This window comes from Mustela erminea, chromosome 11 (genome assembly GCF_009829155.1).
Source record: "Mustela erminea isolate mMusErm1 chromosome 11, mMusErm1.Pri, whole genome shotgun sequence".
Lineage (NCBI taxonomy): Eukaryota > Metazoa > Chordata > Mammalia > Carnivora > Mustelidae > Mustela > Mustela erminea.
The window spans coordinates 12,402,027-12,418,186 of NC_045624.1; the positions used below are offsets into that span (position 1 = coordinate 12,402,027).

General features: G+C 41.6%; 2 protein-coding genes across 4 annotated transcripts in view; one reads left to right on the top strand and one right to left on the bottom strand.

Moving 5' to 3' along the window:
• The window catches only part of LOC116569115 (probable inactive serine protease 58), a 28,004-nt gene extending 20,941 nt beyond the window's left edge, over positions 1–7,063 (bottom strand). The window contains exon 1 of one of the 2 annotated variants that reach the window (XM_032305124.1): positions 6,540–7,062. Coding sequence is in view for 1 of the 2 variants with exons in the window: in XM_032305123.1 (XP_032161014.1) it covers positions 6,554–6,590 (37 nt within the window). In the remaining variant the exon portion in view is untranslated. Of the gene's footprint in view, positions 1–6,539 lie in introns of both variants that reach the window. The other variant, XM_032305123.1, reaches the window with a different exon arrangement.
• Positions 7,064–10,309: 3,246 nt separating this feature from the next.
• PRSS37 (serine protease 37) lies at positions 10,310–15,862 on the top strand. 2 transcript variants are annotated; one of them, XM_032305125.1, is made up of 6 exons: positions 10,310–10,374; positions 10,716–10,830; positions 12,763–12,904; positions 14,081–14,334; positions 14,920–15,056; positions 15,625–15,862. In XM_032305125.1, the coding sequence occupies exons 2-6, from the start codon at positions 10,797–10,799 to the stop codon at positions 15,763–15,765; spliced, it is 708 nt and encodes a 235-aa protein (XP_032161016.1). In that variant the 5' UTR covers positions 10,310–10,374; positions 10,716–10,796; the 3' UTR covers positions 15,766–15,862. The 2 variants fall into 2 exon arrangements, with proteins under 2 accessions (XP_032161016.1, XP_032161017.1); XM_032305126.1 differs by having other exon boundaries at positions 10,325–10,374; positions 10,779–10,830.
• The last annotated feature ends 298 nt before the right edge of the window (positions 15,863–16,160 follow it).

Consider the following 16,160-nt stretch of genomic DNA (forward strand, 5'->3'; position numbering starts at 1 on the left):
CTGCTTCTTCCCTTTCCCTCTGCCCCTCCCCCTGCACATGCTTGCTCTCACACCTGCTCTCCTCTCTCTCTCTAATAAATAAATAATCTTTAAAAAAAAAAAACAAGAAATGAATTGGAAAAGGGCAAGTGAAGAAACAGTTAGGCTTACTGTAGTAGGCCCAGCACAAAGTGATGTGACTTGCACTAAACTGGCAGTGGTGGAGACAGAGAAGAGCACATAAGTGGGTGGATGGACACAAGACCTACCTCAAAAGTAAAGTTAACAGGAAATCCAGTAAACAGTATTTAATAAAATACACATTGCTTTAACAAAGATAGTTAATTTACCTTTTTGCATTACGTAAGTATTTAATAAAGAATTATCATTCAAAGAGTCAAATATTTTAAGACTAAAAGAGGTTCTCATGCTCAAAAAAATTGAGAATGCAGATAACCTTCACATTCCTTCTTACTCTAAGATAATCCAGTGCATAAATTCAGTCTTACTTAATTCCCACAATCTATTCCCGACTCCAGACCATCCCTCGTTAGCTTTAAGAAGTCTGCACTACTACTAGCTCCGTCTTAGCTGCAGCAACAATACACATTTCCTTCAAGCCACTGGTCCTTCCAAGGAAAGTTGTGGAACAGGTTTCTCCTAATCAAAACTGAGTTATATTCCAGGCTGAGCTGCCAACTAAATATTGGTATTTACTCTAAAAATGCTCATATTTCTTCCCACCAAAGCCCTGATGTCCTAACTCACTCTTGACCAAGCTTAATAGTCACTGATTCTAAGAACTCATTAGAAACTTATACCTTGTGTCCTTACCCTTGCATTCCAGCTGGTCCCTGCCTGTTTTATCTTCCCTCTTTACCTGATTTAGATTCCTTTATGCATCATTTTATTTTTTTATTTTATTATTTTATGTTAGTAACCATACAGTACATCATTAGTTTTTGATGTAGTGTTCCATGATTCATTGTTTGCGTATAATTTTTAATTATGTTCTTATTACTCTTCAGAGACCCTTGTCCTAATGTCCTTGAATAATACCCTAGGCAAATTTTAACTCCATATTAATGCAGCTATATGCCTTCACTGTGTCTCCACTTTAATTTTCTTAATTTGTCATAGGCATAGAACACATTAACTACTTCCTCCTCCTAGAAACAAACTCTTCTGACTGGTGTAAATTACATTTTTAATTTCTCCTGCCTCATAAGGTACTTCACCAGGCTCTCATCTTCTAGCAGCCCCTCAAGCATTAGAGCTCAACTTTCCATTTGATCCAAGAAGGAGTAGCCCCATTCCCCGCTCCCAGGTTTTCCCTTTTACAACTAAAAACCCCACATAATAAACACCAAAAACATAGAAATACTCTGAATAATGGAAAGAAGAAAGTGGACTACCTAAGGAGTAGGTCCTTAGGGCCTACCTGGGGACTTAAGGAACAACATAACACTAACTTCCCTCAGTATTCTTACATTTCATAGATCCAAGATAGAGCACTGGAGCAGAGTAGCCTATAATCCAGAACCACCAAAAAGCAAAGCCAAAAAACAAAAACAAAACGAATTTTTAAAAAACTTCAAGAAAAACATGCTCCTCCGAGCCAGAGGAAAGGGAAAAGGATAGCTGAACACAAAAACACTCTTTTTGACAACACCTACCCTACTCTAACTAAACAATGGGAAGTGGCAATGTTCCCAAACAATGGGGAAATGCCCGCCTGCCATGGGTTCCCCAAGGCTGAGTGAGGGGCTAATATTCCACCCTCACTCCCAGTGGAAACAGGCAATACTCCAATTTCTCAAGCAGGGTTGTATGAATGGACCTCAGGGGAAAGCTGAGCCTCTGCACAGTGGCCAGGAGGCTGACGGAGAAGTCTGAGGCAAAGTTAACAGTACTCTGCTTCCTTCCCTCCACCACACGTGGCCCTATGTCCCCAAGACCCAGCAGGTTGCCAAGCCTTCATCGTCATTTGACAACTATATTGAACAAGGCTATGTAAGGTAGAGCTGCCTCCTTCATCTCCTGGTGAATGGAGCACAGTAGGGACATGCATTCAATTCTCACCCTTCAACGTGGAAATGTACTGGTAAATGCAAAACTTCAATTCACTTCACCCCCCGACAGTGTATTCAATGATATATGCTTACATGCATATACATGCATGTACATGCTCATATACAAGTAAAATGAATGACAGCAATGATGTAAGGGAAAGGAAAGAGAAGTCAGAATTATTTTATTATCATTAGGTACTCACACTATCCATGAACTGACACAGTGTTTTTGGAAGTGGACACGATTAATTGCAAATTTATATTGCGAATTCTAAGGCAACTGTATAAAAAATATTTTTAAAAAAAGAAGTATAATGGATATGCTAAGAAAGGAGAGAGACTAAAGTAATATAAAATACTCCATTAAAATCACAAGTGGCAAACAAAAAGAAGTGAAAGAAAAAATAGGAGCATAAAACAAGTAGAAAACAATAGCAAATATGGTGGATAGTAATCCAACTATATCAATATTCACTATAAATACAGCAGTTTAAATGCACCAGTTAAAACACAGAGGTTGTCAGAATGAATCAAAATATAAGATCCAAGTGTCTGTTGTCTACAATAAACCCACTTTAAATTTTTTTAAATTTTATTTATTTAAGTAATCTCTATACCCAACACAGGGCTTCCCTAAGATCAAGAGTTGCGCACTCCTCCGACTGAGCCAGGCAGGGCTCCCTAAGCCCACTTTAAATATAAAGACATACACACCAAAAGTAAATGGATGGAGAAAGATAGACCCCACTAACACTACTCAAAAGAAAGCAGGAGTAGCTATATTAATTTCAAATATAACAGACTTTAAGGAAAGTTATTAGAGATAAAGGCAGGCATTATTATATTATAATAAAGGGATCAATGATCCAAGAAGACATAACAATCCTTAGTGTGCATGTGCATAATCATAGAGCATCAAACTATATAAGGTAAAAGCTGATAGAACTACAGAGAAGAATAGATAAACCCATTCTCCTACTTGGAGACTTCAACACATTTCTCTATCAGGAATGGACAGTTCTAGAAGGCAGAAAAACAGTCAGGATATCATTTAAGTCCACAGCACCTTCGACCAACTGGATGTAGTTGATAAGTATAGGCTGCTTTTGTAACACCAGCAGAACACACACATTTCACAGGCCCACATGGAACATTCACCAAGATAGACCACATTCTGGACCACGTAACACACCTTAACAAATGTAAAAGAATAGGGAATCATGCAATTTCTGAACTTAAGCCACAATGGAATTAAACTAGAAATGAATAACAGAAAGATACCTGGAAAATCCCAAAATACATGGAGATTAAACATACTCCTGAATAACCGACAAATCAAATGATAAATTGGACCTCATCAAATTTAAAAACAATTGCTTTATAAAAGACTCTCTGGAGAGAGTTTAAAGACCAGTTATAGACCAGAAAAAATATGCGCTAACCTCATAGCTGATAAAGAACTTGTACAGACTGGATACCTATTCTCAGACTCAATAGTCAATAAAACAAACAATCTAATTAGAAAATAAGCAAAAGACAAGAACAAACACTTCACTAAAAAGAACATCCAGGGGCATCTGGGTGGCTCAGTGGTTAAAGTCTCTGCCTTTGGCTCAGGTCATGGTCCCAGGGTCCTGGGATCGAGCCCCACATTGGGCTCTCTGCTCGGCAGGGAGCCTGCTTCCCTTCCTCTCTCTCTTCCTGCCTCTCTGACTATCTGCAATCTCTCTGTCAAATAAATAAATAAATAAATAAATAATCTTAAAAAAAAAAAAAAAGACTATCCATATGGTAAACAGGCACATGAAAGATATTTAACATCATTAGTCACTAGGAAAATGAACATTAAAATTTCAATAAGGTATTACTATACACCTAACAGAATGGCTAATATAAAAAATAGTGAACTTTGGTGAAAACACCTAATGCTGGCAGAAAAGTAGAGAAAATGGCTCACTCATACATTGTTGGTGGGAATCTAAAATGGTGCAGCCAATCTGGAAAACAATTTGGCAGTCTGGTATAAAACTAAACATACAATTACCATGCTACCAGAAACTGCATTATTGGACATGTATCCCAGACAAACAAAAACTTACTATCACACAAAAACATAGTAGCTTTATTAGTAAAAGCCAAAACCTGAAAACCACCCAGATGTGCTTCAGTGGGTAAATGGTTAAACAAACCAGCGTGCATCCATACCCCAAAATAATAGTAACAACAAAAAAAAACTATTGATATACACACAACTTGGACAAATCCCAAGGGAATTATGCTAAGTTAAAAGAGCCAATCCTGAAATATAACATACTGTAGGATTCCATTTCTGTAACATTCTTGCAACAACAATATTACAGGAGTGAAGAACACATTAGTAGTTGCCACGGCTTAGGGAAGGAGAATGTAATGGTGTGTCCATAAGAAGGGTGACAGGAGGGACTCTGCAGTGATGGACTTCTCTGTGTCTTCAAAGTGGTGATAGACACATAGACCTACAGGTGTGAAGTTTAAATACACACACGTAAAAATGAGGAAAGCTGAACAAACTGGACAGCACCAATGTCAGTTTCATGGTCTGCCATATTTTCGTGCCATAGTTATGCAAGATGTTACCATGGTGGAAACCAGATGAAGGGTATGTGGTACTCCACACGTTTCCTGCAACTTCCTGTAAATGTATAATTATTTCAAAATGAGAATTTTAAACCAAAAAAGCAGTTAGAACTCTTCATAGTTTTGTCTTTTACACATTTCTGTAAAATCTTTTCAAGTAATCTTTTCCACTCATTCCCACGAATTCAAATACTGTCAAAGTTCCCAAATTCTGGGGCGCCTGGGTGGCTCAGTGGGTTAAGCCTCTGCCTTCGGCTCAGGTCATGATCTCAGGGTCCTGGGATCAAGCCCCGCATCGGGCTGTCTGCTCAGCAGGGAGCCTGCTTCCCCCTCTCTCTCTGCCTGCCTCTCTGCCTACTTGTGATCTCTCTCTCTCTCAAATAAATAAACAAAATCTTAAAAAAAAAAAGAAAAAAAAGAGGTCCCAAATTCCAAGATCTGCATCCCAGCTCAGATCCGTCATGAGTTCCTGACCTTTATATTCAGGTGGACATCCCCATTCAATGTCTAAAAAGTACTTCAAACTCAGTAAGTCAAAAAAGTAATCTGTCTCCTTCCCCAAATACCCCCTTGTCCAGTGTCCCTGATTTCCATAAACTGTACTACCACTCATCCAACCAGAAATCTGGATGACAAGCCTTTACTTTTTCCTGCCCTTCATTCCTCACACTCAGCTGATCATGACTTCTATCTCACTATTACGTTTGCTATCCTTTTCCTATATTTCAGACTCGCTGCTACCCTCCTAGTCCATTCAGTTGCCCAGAAAGCTGCAACAGTCTCTTTAATTTCTCTCCAGATCTTTCCCACCCACAACCCCTATCTCTACCCAAAATTGTTCTCCATGCTAAAGTCACATGAATGTTTCTGAATCCTAAGTGTGGTAATAGAACTCAGATATTTCAAACTCTTGAAAGGATTCCTATTACACCCAGGGTCATTTCTAAAATTAAGGCTAAATTAAGGCTAGAAGACTCTCTACTATTTGACTCGTAATCTACTTCCTTTCTCTCTGCTCCAGCCACACAGATGGTCTTTTAGTTAACACATCACACCTCATGACCTTCACACTTACTGAAGCAACCTTCACCTCTGTCAGAAACAACCTACACACCCCTCACCTCACTTAACTTGGCTAACTCCTCTTAGTCTCATACAAGTTTAGGAAGCACTGATGTCCTTAAGAGACAGAGAGTTTTCTCATGTTGCACATTTGGAAACTGAGGCTCAGAGAGGTTAGGGTATTGCCCCTGGCCATATAACTAGGTAGAAGAGCATAACTGCCTAATTACAGAGCCATACCAACTTCATTGCAGGCAAGTTACCTAATTATTCCATGCCTTCATTCCTCATCAAAAAAAAAAAAAAAAAAAAAGGAGAGAGAGAGAACAATAATAATACTTTTCTCACAAAGTTGATATGAAGAGAGCAGTGTCTTTTATAAAACCACTATGTAGTTATGTGCTTTTATGGCAGTGGTGGTGATAGTTATTATTCTTATTATTGTACACTACATTTTAAAGAGCAAAATTAACCTTTCCCTTTCGACCCTTACAGCAGAACACCTGCTTTTTTGTTTCGTATGTCTTTTACACATTCCTATGCCCCCTTCCAGGCTCCTATCTCCTTCATCCCTTCTGGCATACCCCCATGTTTTAGCCCACGAACTTCATAAGCATTGGGAGGAGATTTGAGCCCGTAATAGAAAGTTTTACTTGGGTCCTACCAATGACAGAGCCTGTACAGAAAATAGGTAATGTTATCACCCATTTCCCAAACTTTCACGCCTCTGATCCACCAGCTCTCCCTCCCCAACACAGCACCACAGCCTCACCCCCCAACAGAGTCCTAATAAACTTGACAAAGAGTTACCTTGAGTCACTCACCAGTCACCATCAGCAAGCTTAATAGGATACAATTCATGTTGATGCCCGAATCCTGTGCTGAGGACAAGGATGTAGTGGAAATTAACAGGCACGAAGAAAGCACAGAATTTATATCCTGCCTGGGGAATCGAGACAGCAGAAGGTGCAGGTGCGAGACCAGAGGATAAGGATTCTACAGAAGTCTGTCATCTAGAGGTTACTCCTTCTACTCTTGATCCTCGGCATGAAAGCAGAGTCACCCGTCACAGCCGGAGATCTTCTCAGTCTAACTGAAGCCTGCCCTATGGGAAGATGAGGTCCACGGGTCTGAGCTTTATCTACTTCATCTAAAGAAAAGAATTGCAATGCAGGAGTCAAGTAACCCTTCTGTGGAGTTAAAAGTCATCCCAAGTTCCTCCCCTAAGCCTCTCCGTTCTTCTCAGCAGTCCCTTCCCCACAATGTGTGACCAGCCCCCCTCCCTCTACATGTCCCCATTGACCCCTGTCTGTTCTGGGCCGCTCTGATGAAGCACAGCTGTGTCCCACCCTCCTGTGTGACATTGCCTCCTCCCCTTCATGCAGGCAGTGCCTAGCCACCTCTCCTGAGAATGACTTCACTTGCACAGGTCATGTCTCACAACCGCAGGTGCCATTTGGATAAAAGCTCCCAACCAACACCAACACGAGTGGCTCTTTTCAGAGCTCCAAATCTTTCTTATTACACTGCCCTCCTGTATGCAGGGATCTCTTGCTCTCTCATTCTATCCTTTTTCAAAAAGGCTTTGTCTTTCACTTTTTTTGGTTTACCACTGTGATTTTAATGGAGTATTTTATATTATTTTAGTCTCTCTCCTTTCTTAGCATATCCATTATACTTTTATTAAATTTATTTTTTATTTATTTTCAGCATAACAGTATTCATTATTTTTGCACCACACCCAGTGCTCCATGCAATCCGTGCCCTCTATAATACCCACCACCTGGTTCCCCCAACCTTCCCTCCGCCCCGCCCCTTCAAAACCCTCAGATTGTTTTTCAGAGTCCATAGTCTCTCATGGTTCACCTCCTCTTCCAATCTCCCCCAACTCCCTTCTCCTCTCTATCTCCCCATGTCCTCCATGCTATTTGTTATGCTCCACAAATAAGTGAAACCATATGATAATTGACTCTCTCTGCTTGACTTACTTCTCTTTTTTTAATGTTTTTTATATGGTTGCCTTAGAGTTTGCAATATAAATTTACAATTAACCATTGTCCACTTCCAAAAACACTGTGTCAGTTCATGGATAGTGTGAGTACCTAATGATAATAAAATAATTCTGACTTCTCTTTCCTTTCCCTTATATCACTGCTGTCATTCATTTTACTTGTATACGAGCATATATGCATGTAAGCATATATCATTGAATACACTGTCGAGGGGGGTGAAGTGAATTGAAGTTTTGCAAAAAGTTGCCTTTTTCAAAAGTTGACTTTTTCAAATTGATTTTTGGTGGTGGAATAGGACAGGAATATTATCTAAATAGAAAATCAGTTAGGTGGCGGAATGAAACAATAACAGAATTAGAGTCTCTGTAAACCTGATGGTTTGTGGAATGAGGCTAGAAGCAGATGCATCTCCAGTGCACAAGGAATTTGTAATAATACTAATATAGAACTTAATAACGAAAAATTACCAACATGAGGAAACGCTGAGTATCAAACACACACACACACATCCATCCACAGAATTCTAAAGTTATTTTTTAACACAGCTTTAAGAATGATGTCCATATCAGATTATCAGTATCCTAAAACAAAAAAGAAAAAAGTGGGGGCACCAGGGTGGCTCAGTTGTTGAGTGGCTGACTCTTGATTTCAGCTCAGGTCATGGTCTCAAGGTCGTGGAATCCAGCCCTGAGATGGGCTCCTTGTACAGCAGGGGAGTCTGCTTAAGGGTCTTCTCTCTCTCTCTCTCTCTCTCTCTGCCCCTCCCCCTGCTCTCTCTCTTTCTCTCTCTTTCTTTCTCTTAAATAAATAAATCTTTAAGAAAAAAATAAATAGGATTGGTAAACTACAAGAAGCACTCAACAGCTAAAATAATATAAAAAGGTATTCATATTGAAACAAGAAATCCCACACTTGAAAGTAGTTTGCTAAGCCTGTAAAAATTATGTGGGGCAGGGGGGCAGGGGCAGCGTGGGGGAAAGAAGCTAAGGAAAGAGGGTTATGAGGACAAGATGGAAGAGGTTCAAGGGAGGCCGTTAAAGCATGCCAGGGGTTTACTCTACAGACAATAGGGAACTACTGAAGAGTTTTTAAAAGGAGACTGACATGATTTCATATGCATTCTAAAGGGGGAAAAAAAAAAACCAATTCTAAATAAAAAGGAGAATCTTAAGTTGAGCAACACCAGATGGGCACACATATTAGTTCAAGCGTGACAAGATTATGGCCTGCATTAGGATGACAGCTGTGAGAATGAAAAGATAAGGATGGATTTAAGAGACTTCTGGAAGTAGAACTGTTTAAGGTTGAGTGGTGAGAAAAAGGGAGAAATCAAACAAATGGTAGGTAATCTCCTACAATTAGAAAAACAGGCAAAGAATGCATTTGGAAAGCTAGAGGAATAAAGGATAAAATTCTGACATGCTAAATTTCAGGAACCTCAAGCAGATGCAAAAAAAAAAAAAAAATGGTTTCAAGGAGGCAGTTCTATATATGGGACAGGAGGTCTGGGCTAGAGATACTGATTTGAAACTCATAGACAGGTAGCAGTCCCCAGTACCAGCCTCCTCCAGAAAATCTGTTGTCTTTGGAAAGGCCTCAAACTCCCCTCCTGGCCCGTAAGCTTTCCAAAAAAATCTAGGCCCAACAACCTCTCTCAAATTTCAACTCTGTTAACTAATCCTACCCTCCCCTCAGAAAACTTCACACAGATCCATCCTGTCTTTGAACCTCAAGCACATTTCACAAACCAGCCCTATTCCCCAGTGGACCTCTGTGTCCACTGTGAGGGTCAGGAAAGTATGTGCCATGTCTCTTTTTCATTTTACACTTCAGGGAATTTGTGTGAGGAAATGCATCTTTTTCAAGATGTAGGAATGCCAGTTGATTAGCTGAAGCCTGGAGAATGCAGTTGAAAAGCTATGTGTCTCCAATAATAAGACCTAGATTCTATTTCTAGTCTTTCTAATCATGTGTGATTTTGAGACACTGGTGTAAATTCTGTTTTAGTTCTGTTATCTACAGACCAAGAAAAAAAAAAATGGTACCAGCCTTGTTTCCTCTTTGTAGGCTTATTGTCCCATTGGCATGAGATTATGAGCTTTTGAGACTTTGAAGGGCTAGAGTGATACAAAGAATAATTAATTTTACATCTCAGACTGCCCTGATATGAAATCACCACTGCCAGTGTCTATAAAGAATTTAGCTCAGAGCCTGGGATTTGAGAGCTATTACTGAAAGTGTTCTTGTTAGAGCGTGCTCTGAATTCTCCAAAGATGACCCTAGCAGTTTATTATTGGCTGAGAAATCTTTTCATTAGGTAAAAAGCACTGACGGGTCCTGCCTTCTGAATTGTCACCAATACACAGTAGGTCCTCAGTTTAATATAACCTAGAATACAGACCATTCCCCAGCTGTCAAACTAACTGCTCTATGAGTGCTTTTCATTCCCACATGTCCTTAGCTCAGAGCTGGGGACCAGGATAACAGACCAAGCTGGTGATGATGGCGGAGTGATGAAACAAACAGTGATCACAGGGAAAGAGGAAAAAAGTGTAATAAAGATGGGAGGGGCTGAGGAAAGGGATAAGTATTAGGTGTTTCAGAGCAAACCTGGGGACACCGCCTGAGCTAAGGTGGTGAATCTTGTCCCTCACAGCCCTGACCTCAGAAACTCCATGTGGAAGATAAGCCCTGAGCCTAGAGCTCCCTTCCCCACAGACAGCTGATCTGAGGCAGATGGGCTTTTAGGGACAGCAGGTAGAGGGACCTGGATCTGGAAGTCTAAGGAACTGGGCTTTTTTTATTTTTTTCCTTCCCTGAAAGACCCAAGAGAGGACAGTCCATCTTCCCTCGAGCAGAAGCCCATCTTCATTGTGTACCTGGAGCCCTCTTCCACCCCCCTCTTTATGCCCAGAGCTATTTTCCCAAGCCATTTCATGTCCCCTTACCTAGCCATATCCACTGATTCTACCAGGCATTCCTGAGGAGAACACTGTCCTGAGAGCTTCATACTCTGCTGATTTTCTGCACCTCACAGGGAAAGATCTGGACTGCTATGAAATTTATCTTCTATTTGGGTGTCCTTGCTGGTATGTATCCATGACCACCTACTCCATCCTATAAGGCACAGGTTAATGTAAGTGGAGTAACTGGAGTAAGGCAGATTGGGGTGTATGGAAGGTACAAAAGAAGAGCCTAAGAAAACCAGTCACGGACAGAACTAGGCATCTCCCTTCCGAGACCCCCGCGAAGTCTCGCAGGACGCTGAGCCCACTGTTCCAGGGCTAAGCCACAGAGTGGGCGATGGTGCCCACTTGCCTAGGAGACTGCTCAACAATGAGTGTTCCCTGCGATGATTCCAAAATGTGGGCCTCGTCCCCCACAGAGCAGGTCCCAGTGTAGTCACAGGGACAAAGAACTCCTTTCAAAGTCTGATTTCCTCCTGTTTCAAAAGCTAAGAGACTCAGAATGAGGGAATGAAGAAGTAGAAACAAGACCAGATGCAAGGGCCCTACCTCCTGCACCCCCTGACTTCCAAGAAGTCCTTCTGATGCCCAGAATTTGCTGGTGAGGCATTCCCCACCACTCCGTGTTGTATCACTATTCGCTGTGTGGGCTTGGACAAATTACTTAATCCATCTGTGCCGCAGTCTCTTTTGTCGAAATGGGGATATTACTACCTGTATTATAGACATGTTGTGAAAATGTTAAATAAATCCATGTAAAGCACTTAGAACAAGAGCTGAGAGCCTCTTGTCCTTATTAATATGCCACGCTTTTCCCCCTTGGGATTTCTGTGTGATCAAAAAGCGTGTGGGGCAGTATAGGCTATGGCTCGGGAAGGATTATGGAAGAACCAAGGACAGCTGAGAGAAGAGTAGTATTTTATTTCTGGCACTACAAACAGGCTTCCTCCCTACCGTCTCAAGTGTTTTTTTTTAATAATTCACTTTTTTAAGTTACATGTTCATATTAAAAATTTGGAAATATTAAAAAGTAGAAAAAAAGAAACATTGTTCATAATCCCACCTCTCACTCAGCAGCACATGCTAACACTTTAAATTTATTCTGAGGCTTTATTTTATTTACTTTTGCATTTAAATGGTTTTTGTTTTCCTTTGCTTGTTTTTAGATGATTGGATTACTGGATTAACGTACATGTTTCATATTATTAACTTAATGAAAGTTTATCAGTATTTCCTTTGTTGTTTAATATTCTTTATAAATATAATTTTAATATGTATATAATGTTCCATATGTTGATGTACTTTTCCATTTCAGTGACTTACGTTACTATATTGGACATTAATATTTCTAATATTTAGCTATTATAAATAATCCTAAAATGAGCACACATTCATAATCTTTGTCTACACTTGAATATTTCTTTGGAATGGATCCTTATGGTTGGAATTATTAGGTCATAGGTGATGCACTATTTACACTCTTCATGTCTAGCTCTAAATGTTTTTCAAACAGACAGAATTAATTCATGTCCCTACCTACAGTGAAAGAGAGCCTCTTCCACTGTACTTTCTTAATCTTAACAGTATCAACATTAAACCAAAAATTACTATTATAAACATTAGATAAAATAGTATGTGATTTTTACTAGAAGAAGAGGGTCAAACACTTTCACATCTCCTGGCCAATTCATTACTTCTTTTAAATTGCTCATATTGGGATGCCTGGGTGGCTCAATGGGTTAAGCTTCTGCCTTCAGCTCATGTCATAATCTCAGGGTCCTGGGATGGAGCCCCACATCAGGCTCTCTGCTCGGCGGGGAGCCTGCTTCCCCCCATCTCTCTCTGACTGCTTCTCTGCCCACTTATGATCTCTGTCAAAGAAATAAATAAAATATTTAAAAATTTAAAAATTTAAAAATAAAATAAAATTGCTCATATCCCTTCCCAACTAGGAAACTGCTGATTAACACATATTTTAAGACAAGTAAGACAGGTAAGACATGACTTACCTATTAAGAATATTCTATGTATTAAGAATACCGATTACTTTCCCAGGGACAGTTTTCTCTGCTCACTCGTCTGTGCAGAAAGAGGACCATGCTCCGTATCTGGTATACCTCAAGTCTCACTTCAACCCTTGCGTGGGTGTCCTCATCAAAAACAACTGGGTGCTGGCCCCAGCTCACTGCTACTTACCGTGAGTGCTGGGAACCCCTCCCCCTCCCCACCCCCTGAAGCAGCCCCCCTCATTCTACCTCAGTGGTGCTCAAAGGGAGGCAACTTTTCCTTCCAGGGTGCATGTGGCAAAGTCTGAAGATATTTTCGGTTTGTCACAATGCACTGAGAACGCGCTGTGTTCTTGGCACCTATCTAGCAGACAGAGGCCTTGGCCAGGAGGGCACTGATCATCCTACAGTGCGCAGGCCAGCCCCCACAGGAATCACCCAGCCCCAATGTCAGTAGTGAGGAAACCCGCCCCACAGGGCATGCCTCCTCAGTTTTTTCAAGTTTCTTAGTGACAACATGAATGTGTCTGAGTTAAGGGACCAGCAGGTTAACTGAGGGTGCACTCGAATTAGACAAATTGAGAATAGTTCAGTACCCCTAGCATTCGTACTGGAAAGGTATTAAGGGGCCAGAGGAGAGAATGGTACAAGATGGGCAGTGGAGAAGGCTGGGGAGGAGAGAGAGGAAGGGAGGAAGCACCGTGTGGAGGGGCGGCTCCATAGGAAGCACGGTGTGACCGCCCTGGGAGAAGGCAGCTGGGAGGCTAAGTGCTCCCGCCCATTCTCCCTCCCAACACTGCCTGCTGCTGGCTAGCAACCAACACCTAATCAGAGACCAGAGGACAAGAGAATCCATCGATTTAATCTACATATATCACCTTCCAGAGGTAGAGAGCAGGATGTAGTAGGCTTGTGAGTGGATCTGATGAGGCAAACAGAGCTCCAGCACTCAAGCATCCCATTCTCTTACGCCCACCAGAATGAAATGCCCGGTTGGATAGGCTGGAGCCAGAGTGGAGGGAAAGTAATGTTTTTCTGCCACACAAAAGTGGCAGAAAACATTACCACATTAAGGATGCCGCATGAAAACACAGCGGTTAAAGGCTCCCCCTTTACCGTGTGACCGTAGGTGAATTACTACTGTACCCATCGCTTCACATGCAAAATGGATTAAAAATAGAATCCACTTCCCAGTTTTGTGATGAGTCGTAAATGAGGTAATCCAGACTCTAGGTAAAGCAACTGATACGGTACCTGACACATTGTAACATTCAGTATCGTCTTTGACGACAATGATAATGGTGACAGTGATCATGGTGATGGTGGTGACGGTGACACTGGTTACTTCCAACCCCTTCTCCCTCCAGAAACCTGAAAGTGCTGCTGGGAAATTTCAGGATCAGAGTCAGAGATGGCACAGAACAGGCAATTAACCCCATCCAGATTATCCGCTACTGGAACTTCAGCCACAGCAACCCCCAGGATGACCTCATGCTCATTAAGCTGGAGAAACCTGCCAGACTCAACAACAAAGTCCAGCCCCTTCCCCTTGCCACCAGCAATGTCTGGCCAGGCACCGTCTGTCTGCTCTCAGGTTTGGACTGGAGCCAAGACAACAATGGTGAGTGCACCCCCCCCACAGCAAATCAGAGTCATTAGTTACCCCGGAAGAGGAGCACCATGTCCACACAGCTGGGAAGAGAGGAAAGGAGAATGGGAAGAGATCACGAGCGGTCTAGCAAAAAGAGACCCACCCCGAAGTCCAAAGGCCCTTCCTTCCCAGGATGGTGACACACCACTACCTCCTTGAGGCTTCAGATGTTGAAGCCACCAGGCCATCTGACTCTGCACAGAGGCCACACCATTCCTGTCAGGCACAACTGCCACTGAAGGGGCTGGGTTCCTCCACTGCATATGGTTCATTCTGCATGTAGAGGAACATCAGAGAACGGGAGTCAGGTCACCTCTTATTCCTCCGAGACGGGAAACAGAATAGAAAGGAAACTCTGTTTCTCAAAGCGACATAAAGCCTATTTTTAAATCCTCTGGATTAACTCTCATAACCATGCATGAAATCATTCTCTTTTCTCATTCCTTTTTTCTTCAGACATACACACAAAACACCAGTGGAAATAGAGGGTGGTGGTTGGAGGGGCTCCAGAATAAAGGCGACCAGGAAGGCTTCTTCTGTCCTGTCTTCCCTCAGGCAGACACCCTGATTTAAGGCAGAACCTGGAGGCCCCTGTGATGTCTGACAAAGAGTGCCAGAACACCGAACAAGGAAAAAGCCACCGGAACTCCTTATGTGTCAAATTTGTGAAAGTCTTCAGCCGAATTTTTGGGGTAATCTTTTTCTCTATATTCAGTTTATTTGCCTGTATGTATCTAGTTAACCAATCATGACATTAAAAAAATTAGAATGCCCTCATCCTCTCACAATTTTTTGAGAATTTGATAAGGCTGCAGCAAAGCTCCCATTGTTCCTTCAGCAATGGGCCCTCCTTATAGATGTCCTTATTCATTAAAGCGTGTCATGCAAAACCTCCATTTTGCTAGATTTATTATTCTCATAGCTGCAGGTCAAAATGGGCTTTAAAAAAAAATTCAAACTTCACCATGGAAACTGGCTTCACCAGTCCAGAGAAAAATGGGGTTTGATTCATTTTACAGTTCTAGAGAGTTACAGTTCTAGAGAGGTTTTTCTCTGACTTTCTCAAGAAGAAACAAGGCTAGAACTCATCTAGATCCAAAGCTTCATGTCCCCTGATCTGGGGCTGTTTTCATGATCCAGCATGCTACCCCTGGGCAGAGCTCATCCATGTTGGGGACGAGAGGACTCCTGTGACAAGATCTGACCATCTCTCTCTGTCTCTCTATCTCTCTCTCTCTCTCTCTGTACTATCTCTGGTAGGAGGTGGCCGTCGCTACCGTGATCTGCAAAAACAAGCTCCAGGGGATCGAGGTGGGACACTTCATGGGAGGAGATGTCGGAATCTACACTAATGTTCACAAATATGTATCCTGGATTGAGAGCGTCACTAAAGAAAAATGACACCCTACTATTCCCTCTGCATCCCACTGGCTTTGTCATTAACTCTACAAGCCGCTACTTCCCTCAAACTCAAAATAAAATTTCCAAGTGGAAATGCATCACACCACTAGCCTATTTTTTCTTGGTTGTGTCTCTGCCCATATCCCACCATGATGTGAAAAACCAAGAACAAAAAATGAAAGGAGCGCTTATCACACTATACCAGGGTTATATCCATTATCTCATTTAATGCTCATAACAAACCCTTGAGGTTATCTTTCATCCCCACCTTACAAATGAGAAAGTTGAGAATAAAAAGAGTACTTAATATTGTCTAAAGCCAACAGACATCACAGACTGGAACGGAACCCCCAAATTCAGATTCTCAGTCTCGTGCTCTAGGCCCCAAAATTATG